This window comes from Nomascus leucogenys, chromosome 9 (genome assembly GCF_006542625.1).
Source record: "Nomascus leucogenys isolate Asia chromosome 9, Asia_NLE_v1, whole genome shotgun sequence".
NCBI lineage: Eukaryota > Metazoa > Chordata > Mammalia > Primates > Hylobatidae > Nomascus > Nomascus leucogenys.
In genome coordinates this window covers 101,868,752-101,883,488 of record NC_044389.1, presented here as the reverse complement: position 1 = coordinate 101,883,488, position 14,737 = coordinate 101,868,752, and the positions used below count along the sequence as shown (strand labels likewise).

The following is a 14,737-nucleotide window of genomic DNA, read 5'->3' as shown; positions in this document are numbered from 1 at the left end:
AAAGAAAAAAAAAAAAGAAGAAAAGAGGACAGAAAGAAATGAAACAATCCCTTTAGTCATAATTCAGTTTTAAATCGGGGTCTGTCCCCTGCAGCCATTCTTTTCTCCTTTGTAAAATATTTTGTCCTCTACTTCTTTCTGACCCCCTTTTTGGTCATTTTCTGGGATGAATGAGTGCAGGACGGAGAATTTCTGTTTTTGGGAATAATGAGAGTATTCTCCACAGCTCTCCTGGCAGTGATGGGTCTTAGTCCTAGCACAGGAATTTGAAGCTCGATTAGATCAAAAGAAATGGGGCCAAAGTGTTTTTGACTCATGCTCGATATTGACACAGTGGGTGGGTGTCAGGGTTTTGCTGTCCAGGGGCAACAGTTGGAGGTCGACACCTGAGAACGTTAATTTCATCCTCTGTGGTTGGGTGATGGATGGTGCGGGTTAGGGGATTGGGCAATGCTCCTGAACCCCACTGCCAGCTCCCCTTGAGGGCAGACCCCCCATGCACTGTACCACAGTGTGGAAAGAGGAAAAGGCGTATCTTGCCCTGAGGATAGCACAGCACTGGCTGTTCAAGCTCCTCCTCTCTGTGCCAGTTTTTGCATAGGGGGTCTCTTGAGCATCTCAGGAAGCTTGTTCTTATGGCTTTCCCTCTGCACCTGGGAAGATGGGCTCATTCTGCAGTTGGCAAGCCTTGTTATTCAACAGGCTAACAGGTCAACTCACTGACACAGCAAGTACATCTCAAAAGGAAATTATTGGCTGGGCGCCATGGCTCACGTCTGTAATCTCAGTACTTTAGGAGGCCGAGGAAAGCAGATCACTTGAGGTCAGGAATTCGAGACCAGCCTGGCAAACATGGGGAAACCCTGTCTTTACTAAAAACACACACACAAAAAAATAGCCAAGCATCGTGGCAGGCACCTGTAATCTCAGCTACTGGGGAGGCTGAGGGAGGAGAATTGCTTGAACCCAGGAGGCAGAGGTTGCAGTGAGCTGAGATCACACCACTGTACTCCAGCCTGGTTGACAGAGTGAGACTCCATCTCAGAAAAAAAAAAAAAAAAAAAAATTGTAGTTAACTTAGTAACAAGACGTGTCTTTTAGGAGGCAAAACCAAATGCCCATAGCATTAGGAATGTTTCAGCTGTCCCTTTTGTAAAAGTAACCCTTGGGGACTGAAGAAAATGCCCACGCTCCCAGGAGGAGAAGGAGAACATTTCCCAGGAAGCCTGGCATGCTCACAGATGCCCTAGAGCCCTCAACTTCTCACAGGAACCAGTTCCCCAGCCTGCAGTGACAGGTGAGGATCACGACCCTCTATGTGGGAATTGGAGGCCTCTGTTTTCCAGCTCTGGGACCCCGAGCGGGTCTTTCCTCGTTGGTGTTTTGCTTTCCCCAGTTAGCAGCAAAGGAGATTCCTGACCTCAATTAGTGATTGGTCAAATGGCACCACGTTTGTGAAATTGCTTGAGGAAATATGTGCCATGTTTTACTAATGTCATTGTTAATCTAGCATACTATCGCTGGCCAACACTTGCATAAAGTTTAAATTCTCTAAAAGGCCCGCAAATTAAATCGGAGATGATGACATACCCTTTGGGAATTACATTACAACACCTTTCTGTTTCCGGAACGTTCTTTATAGAACAGCGATGTGATTCATCTCTGATGGGCAGCAAGGCCTCTGGGTGAGTGATGGCCAACAGGGCTGGGACAGAGAGCTTTGTAATATTTCTAGGCAGCCAGTTCTGGCTGGCATCCTGGCTACTGCTCACACTCTACTGGGACATGCCAACCATTCCTTTCTCTGAAGAGCTTCAGCAAAGCCCAGGCCTCCCAAATGATGTTTATCAACCCCAGAGAGACAAATGTGGTCTAGTGGTTTGAGTCAGCAAGGGTGGGGAACCATGAGGGTTCAGGTGCTCCCCTGACACTCGGTTTTTTTCTTCTTTCAGGGTCACTGTGCAAATCATTTAAGGAAATCTCTCCTTCTTTCTCTCTGCCTGTCCCTCCCTCCCTCTCTCCCTCCCTCCATCAGCTCTCCATGCATATACATCCAGAAACCATTCTACCATCTAAGACAGGGCGGAGGGAGGCTGTGCTGGTTGGTTATTTGTAGCTCCTTCAGAATGCACAGGCACCAATTATAATTGGTAACTTCTATGCTGACCCCAGAGATCAGAAATGTTGTCTGCTAGATCCAGCAGCCTCTGAAGCCCAGAGCCAAGGAATGTCTTAGAGACTTTGCAGGAAAATATTTGAAAACTCAAAATGTTTAGAGTTGACATTAGACACTTTCCCTCTGAACTCAGAGTGGGGACTTCTTGAATTGGCCCCCAATCCAAACGTCTTTCCTTCTTCCTAATCTTTTTTTTGCTCTCGCTGATGCAGTTCTCCATTTTATTTCGGGTCAAAGGCAGAGTCAAAGGGGGACAGGGACATTGAAGCTTTGTTCCCACAATATCAGTCAGAAGACTGAGTCACGTCTGTCAGGCAAGACTCCCAGAGCAAAACGTTCCGGAGTCTGGGGACTCCTTAAGGTCAGCCCAGAGACCTGACTTTGCAAAGAGAGACTCTCCCTGACAACGCCCGTGTCCTCCCAGTCCTCTCTCCACCGAGTCTGTTAGGTCGCTGTGATATTTCCATTCTAGAAAGAATCCGGGCCAGGCGCAGTGGCTCATGCCTGTAATCCCAGCACTTTGGGAGGCTGAGTCGGGCAGATCACCTAAGATCAGGGGTTTGACACCGGCCTGGCCAACATGGCAAAACCCTGTATCTACTAAAAATAGCCGGGCGTGGTGGCCCACAAGTGTAGTCCCAGCTACTCGGGAGGCTGAGGCAGGAGAATCGCTTGAACCCAGGAGCAGAGGTTGCAGTGAGCTGAGATCTTACCACCACACTCCACCAGCCTGGACAACAGTGTGAAACTGTCTCAAAAAAAAAAAAATTCCAGTAGTTTCCTAAAGCTTCCAGGAATCTAGTCTCCTTTAGGAAGAATGCCTTTTGATCTCATATTTTTGTTTTAAGAATGAAGTGTGGCAAGAGTTCTGGTATGACAAGGGGGACAAGTTTTTCGTGTGATTAATGAGGTCCCCAAAATATCTGGTTGGGCCATCAATCTAACCTGGGTTAGCAAATTACAGCCAGGCCCTAATGCAGATCCTATTCTTATTGCAATGGCCTTTACATAAATTATCTACTTTAGTTATCACAACTCTGGGAAGTGGGTTTTAAGACCTCTATTTTACAATGGATCTGAGGATCAGGAAGGTGAAGGGTCAAAGTCCAATTGTGATTCACTGGGAAGAGCCAAGGTTCTAATTCAGGTCTTTTTTTTTTTTTTTTTTTAAGACAGTCTCACTCTAGCACCCAGGCTGGAATGAGATCAGGCAGCGGCGTGATCTCAGCTCACTGCAACCTCCGCCTCCCGAGTTCAAGCAATTCTCTGGCCTCAGCCTCCGGAGTAGCCGGGACTACAGGCGTGTGCCACCACGCACGGCTAATTTTTGTATTTTTAGTAGAGACAGGGTTTTGCCATGTTGGCCGGGCTGGTCTCAAATACCTGGCCTCAAGTGATCCACCCACCTCGGCCTCCCAAAGTGCTGGGATGGACAGGCTTGAGCCACCATGCCCAGCTCTAATTCAGCTCATTCTGATTTCAGAGCCCAGACCCTTCACGCAGCGCTGAATTGGTCTAGGCCTTCGTGAGTTATTGTTACATCACCGTTTGGGAGTGGGCTACTTTTTATTAAAACCTGGCTCTCCGTAACAGTGATGCAGAAAGAAAGGAAGTCATGGATTGTACTCGCCATGCTTGCTTAGAGGGTAAAACTCAACCAGATGGGTGCAAATGATAGGCTGTGTCAAAATGAAATAAAAGGCCCTTTTCCTTCCTTCTGCGGCAAGCCAAAATCCTTCGAGGGCCTGGCAGCCAGGATTGTTTTATGAACAAGGAAATTCGCCTGAGGAAGTCAACTTCGGTCTGAATGCAAGGAAAAAAGTTGAGGTTAGGAAGGAAGCATAAGTCGAGGAAAGGCGTACGGGGTAGGGAGGAGGAGGAGGAGGAAGACAGTTCACACCAGGTGAAGAAAACAAGCGCCACGTCTCAGTGTTTCCTCCGGCCCACAGACTTTCATCGTGTTAACTTGAGGTCGGAAGTTGTTGTCCTTGCCAGTGTGGACAGTAACATCGAGGGCAGACGAAGGGCAGAGCTGCCGGCATTCAGACAGCCCTGGCTGGACAGTAAGGGCCCCTGGGCACAGAAGGAAGGCTGTCCACAGGGCATCTAGGAGTGGTGGGTCCACACCCCTCCATGGCCTTCGCCACTGCCCCCATGCCTGCTTTCTCCTGTGTGGGAAAGACCTTGCGTTCCACAAGCCAGGCAGGAAGCTACAATGGTGAACCTCACCCAGTTCCACCCATGTGTGTGCTGTAGACAGTGGCCACAGAAAGGACAGATGAGCAAGTGACCATTTCTAGTTGTTTTCATGAAGTTCCGCGTACTAGCAAAGCCTGTTGCCTTCAGCACACTCACAAAAAGTTGATTTCCTGAAGAAGAAAACAAGCAAACATTGGACACACGTATGGGAAATGCAAACACATTGTCACTACCGAAGGTAGAAACCGGAGCAGATAGCCTTATAAAAACCACTGCTCTAGCCGGGTGCAGTGGCTCACGCCTGTAATCCCAGCACTTTGGGAGGCTGCGGCGGGCGGATCACTTGAGGTCAGGAGTTTGAGACCAGCCTGGCCAACATGGCAAAACCCCGTCTCTACTAAAATTACAAAAATTAGCTGCGCGTGGTGGTGGACACCTGTAATCCCAACTACTCAGGAGGCTGAGGCAGGAGAACCACTTCAACCCAGGAGGCAGAGGTTGCAGTGAGTCAAGATTGGGCCACTGCACTGCAGCCTGGGTGACCGAGACTCTGTCTCAAAAAAAAAAAAAAAAAAAAAAAAAAAGTTAAAAACCACTGCTTTTAGGAATGTAAATGTGAACACAGACCTTTTTTCTAATTATTCTCACCTGCTGTGACTTTTAACCAAATAGAGCCAATCAACATGGATTAAAGAGGGTGTCGTTTGAACCATAATAGGAAGACTTGGGCACCTGGACTTAGGTATCAAAGTACAAGCAAAGCACTGTGTCAAACGTTCGTTGGTGGGACCCCACAATCCAAATGAGCAGTTTTTCCACAATCATGCACCGTGTGATTGCAGGTCTAGAGAGCTGTCATTGTCATTTCTCTTTTTTTTTTTTTTAAAGAGACAGGGTCTCACTTTGTCGCCCAGGCTGGGGTGCAATGGTGCAATCACAGCTCACTGCAGCCTCCAACCCCTGGGCTCAAGCAATCCTCCTGTCTCAGCCTCCCCAGTAGCTGGGACTACAGGCATGCACCACCACACCTGGCTAATTTTTTCATTTTTTTTGTATAGATGGGATCTTGCTATGTTGCCCAAGCTGGAGAACCACTGTCACTTCTCCATCAGCTAAACTTTCCATGACCACATGGCAAACTATTTAAGAAGTTTAAATCTCTTACATCTTTCACAGCGCTGAAAATCATTTTCTCCTCCTTGTTTAAGCACAAAATAATTATAACCACAGTGTTTGCTGAGAGCTGTGTGCCAGGCAGACAAGGAGGAAGAGGGGAGGACGGGGGAGCTGGGAGGGGAGGAACACCCTTCCCACACTTCTCTCCTTTGACCCAAACCAACCCCTGGGTGGTGAGTGGCATCTACCCTGTTTTGTGGCTGGGAATAATAAGGCTCAACTAGATTAAGTCAGTTCTCCTAAAAATCAGGATATTATCTTCAGCACGATGCAGTACAGCCTACAGAATCAGAGGCTTACAATATCCTCCCTCAGTGCAGCTCTTGAGCTGCCTCTGCTCTTTGCAGAGAGTTTTGGTGATTAATGATTAGGCCATGGGATGCAAACAGAAAAACGTTGCACGTCAGTCAGGGAGATAAGTCCCTTTGCGGAATGTCAAGATGGTGAGCAGGGGCGGGCGAGGGATGACTGTCCATTCCGCAAGGTGAGCGTCACTTCTTTGACCTGCTTCCCTTTCCATTCCAGTCCAAAATCCATGCAGCACGCAGCCTGAGCGAGATCGCCATCGACCTGACCGAGACGGGGACGCTGAAGACCTCGAAGCTGGCCAACATGGGCAGCAAGGGGAAGATCATCAGCGGCAGCAGTGGCAGCCTGCTGTCTTCAGGTAGGCAGAGGCCAGCTGGAGGGACGCCCCCCTGAGCATGGCTGAGACCCCAGAGGGGACCCAGGAAGGTGGGGAGAGCTGTGGCAGGGGAGACTGCAGGGCAAGCTGCTCCAAAGCTGGCTTTGCTTTCCAGACCAAGGTGGGGATCCAAATGCGAATCTGAGAAAACTGCTCCGAAGAATCAAATAGTGGAAGGGGAAAAAAAAAAAAAAGCATCAGTAGAACCACGCAGTGCAAGAAGGCCTGCTGGTCACACTTAAGTGTCTTCAGGTACCCCCCAGAGCCTTTCAGAATGCCAGTGGCAAGCTGTCGGGAATGTCAGGTCCAAGGGTGGAAAGTGGAGTCCGCTCATGTGCCCACTCGTGTGTTGTGAATTTCAGGATCTGGTGCGGGGAGACACTGCATTCTACTCCCAGGTGGGTTTCTCCGGCTTTTAAAAGTGCAGAATACTCTCTCCATCATGTCACAGGGCATGGTTTCTCCATTCAGTGCCTTTTGAAATTGCGAGTCAGAGATCCGGTTCCGCCATCCACTTCCGCCAGCCTTGGCCCAGTTATTTTGTCTTTTGATGTTGGGAGGGACAGAGGAGTTCCAAGGTCCTGGATCTGGCTGACTTAAAAAGGGGGGTGCCATTTACTGAAATGGCAGGAGGAGGAGTGGGTTTGAAAGAAGCAGGGAGGAAGGGAGGCAGCCGTGGTTTGGAAATGTTAGAAAAGGGCATTGAGGCCGGGCGCGGTGGCTCACACCTCTAATCCCAGCACTGTGGGAGGCCGAGGCTGGAGAATCACTTGAGGCCACGGAGTTTAAGACCAGCCTGGGCAATAAAATGAGACCCCGTCTCTACCAAAAAAAAAAAAAAATTTAATTAGCCAGGTGTGGTGGCATAGCACCTATAGTCCCAGCTACTTGGGAGGCTGAGTAGGGAGGATCCCTGGGCCCTGGAGGTTGAGGCTGCAGTGAGCAATGACTGCACTGCACTCCAGCCTGGGTGACAGAGCGAGACCCTGTCTCAAAAAAAACAAAACAAAAAGTGCAACATGAGAAAAAACCTGATTGATGTAGGAACTGTGCAGCTGTCTCTGAGCCATGCAAAGAAGGCAAGAAATCTTCCCTGGTAATTTATATTACTATATATGGTGGCTGTAAACAGTAACAAAAAGGAAAAGACAGGAGAGGAAGAGGAGCTAAAAATTGTCTTGTTAGCTTCTGGACTGGTGTGATTCAATCATAGCCAGGAAAAAGTTTAAAGGACCAGAGAGAGGACAGACATCCTTCCTGGACTGAGAGGTGAGGTTACTGTTATGGTGAGTGGAGCGTTAAGTTCAGGGTCCCTCCTTAGACAGGCTGAGGCCCTCAGGGCACCTTAGCAGTGTGTTCACATGGTCATGTGTTTTTATAAAATCTGTGAACATAATACATTTTGTATTATTTTTCTTCAGTAGAACCGCTAAAGGCCAGTGTGGTGGCTCATGCCTGTAATCTCAGCACTTTGGGAGGCCGAGGCAGGTGGATCACCTGAGGTCAGGAGTTCGAGACCAGTCTGGCCAACACAGTGAAACCCCATCTCTGCTAAAAATACAAAAATTAGCCAAGTGTGGTGGTGCACACCTATAATCCCACTACTTGGGAGGCTGAGGCAGGAGAATCACTTGAACTCAGGAGGCAGAGGTTGCTGTGAGCAGAGATCGTGCCAGTGCACCCCAGCCTGGGTGACAGAGCAAGACTCTGTCTCAAAAAAAAAAAAAAAAAAAGCCACTAAAATTTTATAAGCTTCAAGCCCCATAAACCTAGATCTGCCTCTGCCACATCACCTGGGGTCCACTGTCAACCCCTCCCTGCCTTAGGTTCTTCGAAAATGTTTCATCCAAAACAATGGGCTCAACGCTCATTCTTTCTGAGGCTTGGGAGTTGGCCGTGAAGACTGCAGAGAATGTTGTCTTCAAGGATCAAAGAGAATGAAATTCAAAGCCCAAGACCCCTACCTCGAATTACAGCCGCTCCCAGTCTCCTGCTGAATGACCCAGAGCAGAGTCAGAGCCAACACCTTGTTTGTGTTTTAAACACAACCTACAATCTCTGTTGAAAACCCAGTGTCAGATTAGGCTGCGTCTATCAGCCCACCTTTCCCCTTAGCACAGGGCATCTGGCTGACTTCAGCTTGGATTCTTGAAGCTCGGTGGTTCTCAAACTTCGGCGTGCATCGAAACCACTTGGAGGGCTTGTCAGAACACCTCTCAGAGCTCCTGATTCTGTAGGTCTGGGGAGAGCCTGAGAATTTACACCTCTAACAAGTTTCCAAGTGAGGCTGATGCTGCTGGTCTAGACACTTTAATTGGAGAGACTCTTGTTGCTGAGGAAGAGACAAGCTTGAGGTGGGTGTGTTGCTCGGGATCATAGAACCCAGCTGTGCCCAGTTTTAAGCCCAGGTCCTGGTCCATCTGCACGGGCCCCCTTGTATCTGGCAGACTCCAGAGGGCACCAAGGCAACAATTTACCTTAATAGCAGCTATAGATGAGGCTGTGAACGGAACCCCAAACCTCCTGAGATGAAATTGACATGACCCACCATCAGAAATGAAATCTGGCTGGGTGCGGTGGCTCACGCCTGTAATCCCAACACTTTGGGAGGCCAAGGCAGGCGGATTGCTTGAGGCCAGGAGTTTGAGACCAGCCTGGCTAACATGATGAAAGCCCATCTCTACTAAAAATACAAAACTTAGCCAGGCATGGTGGTGCACACCTGTAATCCCAGTTATTTTCGAGGCTGAGGCAGGAGAATCACTTGAACTCAGGAGGCGGAGGTTGCAGTGAGCTGAGATCATGCTACGGTACTCCAGACTGGGTGGCAAAGCGAGACTGTGTCTCTCTCTCTCTCTCACACACACACACACACACACACACACACACACACACGAAATCCATGCATCTTTAAGACTTGAAAGCAGTACATCTCTATGACTGCCCAGAGGCTGGACATAGCTAATCAATCTGGTGGGCTAGAACAGAAATCCTAAGAAAACCTTCCTGCTTAATCCACCCATACACCTAATAGATAAGCATGGCTATACCAAGACATCGAAGTGATCTTCAAATGCTTTATCATTCAGCGCTGGGGCCCCAGGCTAAGGTGATTAGGAGGTAGTAGTAGCAGCTGGGGCCATTTGCAGAGCGGCTCCCATTGTCAGCTTCAGTGCCCTCAGCCCTTTCTGCAGCTGCAAAGCTGAGCAAGAAGAAACCCTGGTGAGAAGGTGAGAAAGCCCCATGACTCAACCCGAGGGCAGGTCCCACTCTTACCAGCCCTGCAAGTTTGAGCCTGAAAAACATCCTTTAATGCCAGGGTGGAGGCTCCTTGGGATGCCCCACACCCACCTCCTGTGACTTAGGAGAGCCAAGACAGTGGAGGGACACACCGCAAACAGGAAACATTCCATCAGGGAACAAAGGGAATTTCTAGCACCCCTAGATCTTGTTCTCCCTCCCGCTGGGATGGCTGACGGCTGCCTGTGTTTCCTTGCCCGAGGAGGATAAAGCTTTCCCCTGATGAAAGCATTGGCAGCGCCATCTGGAAGGGGCTGATTCCATATCCCTTGCAATGGGGAAATCTAGCCTTGGCCTGAAGATCTAGGCGGCTGGCTCATCTCTACCCCTTTCTTCCTGCCTTTCTGCCCTCTTGCCTAGAATGTGTTCCCACAAAGGGGACAAGCCCCGCTGCTTGCAATTCCAGGACAGCTCTGATTATTAACATTCTTATTACACTTGCTGGATTTTATTTTCTGATGTTCATTCAGAAAAGGTGATACATATAACCCAGTGTCCAGTTTGGTCAACTGTTTTCTCTCTTTCACCTCCTTGTTAGATAGTGTCTAATAATTGTTCCTTAAAAGCATTTTGGGAAACTAGTCACCATTTCAGAATTTTCTAACACTTGCCCAGTACCCAACAGCCAATAGGTGTTTGATGCACAGTTATTGAAATTAAATTGTGAAGGATACTAATAAGATTCCTGCATGTGCTGTGCTTTAGGAATATTCAGCCCAGCACAGTGGCTCACACCTATTTGGGAGGGTAGGGGTAGGGGGCGGGGGAGGCAGGTATCATCTGAAGTCAGGAGTTCTAGACCAGCCTTGGCAACATGGCAAGACCCCATCTGTACCAAAAAAATCTTCTTTTTAATATAGCTGGACATGGTGGTACATGCTTGTATTTCCCACTACTTGGGAGGCTGAGGCTGGAGGATCACGCGAGCCCAGGAGTTCAAGGGTGTAGTGAGCTATGATGTTATCACTATACTACAGCCTAGGTGACAGAGTGAGACCCTGTCTCTAAAAAAAAAAAAAAAAAAAAACCTTCTATGTTTCTAGAGTGTAGGTGACAGAGTGAGACCCTGTCTCAAAAAAAAAAAAAACCTTCTGTTTCTAGAGTGTAGGTGACAGAGTGAGACCCTGTCTCTAAAAAAAAAAAAAAACCTATGTTTCTAGAGTGTAGGTGACAGAGTGAGACCCTGTCTCTAAAAAAAAAAAACCTATGTTTCTAGAGTGTAGGTGACAGAGTGAGACCCTGTCTCTAAAAAAAAAAAAAAACCTTCTATGTTTCTAGAGTGTAGGTGACAGAGTGAGACCCTGTCTCTAAAAAAAAAAAAAACCTTCTATGTTTCTAGAGTGTAGGTGACAGAGTGAGACCCTGTCTCTAAAAAAAAAAAAAACCTTCTATGTTTCTAGAGTGTAGGTGACAGAGTGAGACCCTGTCTCTAAAAAAAAAAAAAAACCTTCTATGTTTCTAGAGTGTAGGTGACAGAGTGAGACCCTGTCTCTAAAAAAAAAAAAAAAAAAACAAAAAACCTGTATTTCTAGAGTGTAGGTGACAGAGTGAGACCCTGTCTCTAAAAAAAAAAAAACCCTTCTATGTTTCTAGAGTGTAGGTGACAGAGTGAGACCCTGTCTCTAAAAAAAAAAAAAAAATCCTCTGTGTTCCTAGAGTGTTGGTACCTTGGGCCTTGCTGATACCTCGGGCCTTGCTGATACCTCCCATAGGATCTGCCTCCAGTTTTTTTTCCCAAATTCTATTGTAAGCCTTTGTCCCACTGGTATGAGACCTTTGAAGTTTGTGTCACATCAGTCTCCTCCTGCAGTAGTATCCATCCTCATCATCTTTCATTCTCCGACCCTCATCTATACCCAAATCATGGTGTGTCTGAGCCATGTCACAATACTGTAAGATTTCTGTGGTATAAACATTTCTACTAGCTCCTAACTCTGCCAGGTACTATACACAGCATTTTACAAAGCTATAGCCCCCCGCTCTGCAAAGAGTTTGTGTACTGCTTATTGATGGGAAAAAAAAAGACATAAAATGTTTCTAAACTATTAGTAACTTTGAAGGTGGTTTGCCTATTTAAGGTACATAATTACCTTTAAAATTACTGAAGTCTAGTATTTGGCATCTGAGGCCTCAGATGCTAAAGAAATGAAGAATGTCATTGATACCTATTAAAGAAGCCAGGCCAGGTGCAATGGCCCAGGCCTGTAATCCCAGCACTTTGGGAGGCCAAGGCGGGCAGGAGTTTGAGACTAGCCTGGACAACATGACGAAATCCCGTCTCTACCAAAAATACAAAAATTAGCCGGGCATGTAATTACACACCCGTAATCCCAGGTACTTGGGAGACTGAGGCAGGAGAGTTGCTTGAGCCTAGGAGGCACAGGTTACAGTGAGCTGAAATTACACCACTGCATTCCAGCCTGGGAGACAGAGCGAGACTCTGTCTCAAAAATAAGTAAATAAATAAAAAAGAAGTCAATATCCATACCTACCAATGCCCTGAGCCACGGATTAGCATTTCGAATAAAAAAGTCAGCATAGTTGACTGTAGATTTTGCTTCATTTTTAGTTTTTAAACCTAAGATCCATCATCAGATTCTTGGTAGTCCTGCTGATCACACAGCAGATGACTCAATGGCAGGTGATTTCAATATAGTTAAAGTGATTGATTAAGGCCTGAGACCAGGACCCTGAATCCCGCAGTAGATTCAGAGCTGTCCCCTGTGAGACCCTGTAGACCTGTATTTAAGTGGAGGCCCTTAGAGGTGGTAAACCATCTGAATCAGAGCTATAAGCCTGTGTTGGAAGAAAAGGAATGAGATTCTCACTTCCCCATGCAGCACTGCGTGGTATTCAGATGGGAGGAAGGTCGTGGAACCCGCGTCCTGAATCCATTTGTGCAGGGGCTCAGTGCCTCTGTTACTGACCGCTGGACGGGGAGCAGGCAGGGTGCATTGGATTCACTCTGCCCTGTGATAGCCCGGTGATTGCTTCCACATTCGTAGCTGCGTCTCTCTGTTGCTTTCGCTCCTGGGTCTTCAGGTAACACATTTCCAGAAGGTTCAGGTACAGTTTGAGAGGACAACTATGAATTCAAACCGTCTGGTTAAGCATATTCAGGGTTTTTTAAAAAAAGAATCCAAATCCATGTTGAAGGAACTTGAATGCGTTTATTCCTTCCTTCCCATCTCTTATTACTTGGAATTCCAGAAAATATGGGAGGGGAGAAAAAAGGGAATAACAACAAAGCAGCAATAACTGGGTGTATCATTGTAGGTGAAGACACGGCCCCTTCATAGCCTGTCTGAAAGTGAGAAAGAGCCTGAGATTTGTTCTAAGTGTTGTTTGGGGGATTTGCCATCAGAGAACAGCTCATTCATTTATTCATTTTATTTTTTGAGACAGAGTCTTGCTCTGTCACCCAGGCTGGAGTGCAGTGGCGTGATCTCGGCTCACTGCAACCTCTTCCTCCCGGGTTCTCTGCGATTCTCCTGCCTCGGCCTCCTGAGCAGCTGGGACTACAGGTGCACACCACCACATTTGGCTAATTTTTGTATTTTTAGTAGAGATGGGGTTTCGTGATATTGGCCAGGATGGTCTCGAACTCTTGAGCTCAAGTGAGCTGCCTGCCTCGGCCTCCCAACATGCTGGGATTACAGGCTTGAGCCACCGTGCCTGGCCCAGCCATCAGAGAACAGTTCCGATTTCAATGGGAGTTAGGAGAGTTAGTTTTTGTTCTCAGACTTTTTGAAGAAAATAGTACAAACCCACTTAGGTGTGCTACAGGGACGTGTGGCTTGTTGCATTAACCATCCGAACGAAGAAATGGGACTGCAGCATTTCTTAAATGGGATGATGAGGCTGCTCTTGGCTTCTTGACTAGAAGTCTAGGGCCATAAACTACCCATTCTCTACAAAACTAAGGCATATGTTGTGTTTTCAAATAGAAATTTGGCTGTGTGATTACTGAGATGGCCATTGAGTCATCTGCAGTGTGATCAGCAAGATTGCGAAGAATCTGGTGATGGATCTTGGGTTTAAAAAACAAGCAATGAAACAAAACTTGCAGTCTGTCATTGTACCCTGGTTCTGACACTTTCCGTTCTGGGAGAAAACAGGTTGTGCTAAACATGGGCCTGGCATTGCCTGGGATCCGTCCACATTCAGTCCTCAGCTGTTGACACACTCCCATTCTCTGAATGCTAGCACTTCCTCCCATTGTTAAGGAGTTTATTAATAACTAATGTAACAATGAGAGTGCCAGCTATCTGACATCTCTCCAAACAGAGAGGGGAGCTGATAGGCTCTGTCAGCGTCATGATGGCGGCTGTGTTCAGCTCAAAATTCACTGCCTTGCGCTGATATAAATCACAAGACGTTTTTCGGTTTTGTCTTCCTACCTTCTCTTTTGTCCTTCCTCCTTCTCCTCCCTATATCTCTGTTCTTGGCCTTTTAAAGTTCTCCATTACCCATGGCCTGTGGCCTCTCCTTTTAGGTCTAACAACAGACAAGATTCCAGGGGCCTTAATTTTGGTCATAGCCTCTGCTCTGCCGCAGGGCGCAGCCAAAGTCGGATTGTGCCAGGGTTTGTTTATGCTGGACCGTGTGCCCAGGGAGAGCTGCGAAATCTCTTTCTGGGGAATGGATGGTTCTGGACGTGTTTGAGCAGGACTGGCCTGAGTCAAAATTGAGAGGGAGACAGAATCGTTATCCCTTTCTGCTCTTATTTTGGGGGAAATAAAAACAAAGTCATCTACACAGCTATATTTATGCCCTCAGGTGTTACTAATAAAGGAATATTTGCCCACTAAAGAGAACCAGGACCGAATGACAATGTAGAACCTAAATGAATGACTTTCCAATGATTATTTTTTTTTTTTGAGACAGGGTCTCGCTCTGTCACCCTCAGTGCAGTGGCGCAATGCTAGCTCACTCCAGCCTCAAACTCCTGGGCTTAAGCAATCCTCCTGCCTCAGCCTCCTGACTGGGTAGGACTGTGATGAAATTTTAAATACTGAAAAAGAGATATCACTGTCACTTCCCACGAGCATTTCTCTGTTCCCATTTAGGGCCAGCCCTCTGTTGCAGTACTCCTTTGCTGCGAGCACAGAACGAGGATGACTGAAATTCACAGTTAACCTGCAAACGTTGGTATTGCAATAGCCTAACAAGCTTGGAGCCAGAAGATAGGTCAGCTCCCT

At 47.3% G+C, this 14,737-nt stretch overlaps 1 protein-coding gene across 4 annotated transcripts in view; it reads left to right on the top strand.

The window, feature by feature from the left end:
* The window catches only part of FRMD4A (FERM domain containing 4A), a 688,034-nt gene that overhangs the window by 633,306 nt on the left and 39,991 nt on the right, over positions 1-14,737 (top strand). For all 4 annotated transcript variants that reach the window (XM_030819299.1, XM_030819297.1, XM_030819298.1 and 1 more), the window contains one exon: positions 6,077-6,218. In XM_030819299.1, the coding sequence (XP_030675159.1) occupies positions 6,077-6,218 (142 nt within the window). The remainder of the gene's footprint in view (positions 1-6,076; positions 6,219-14,737) is intronic.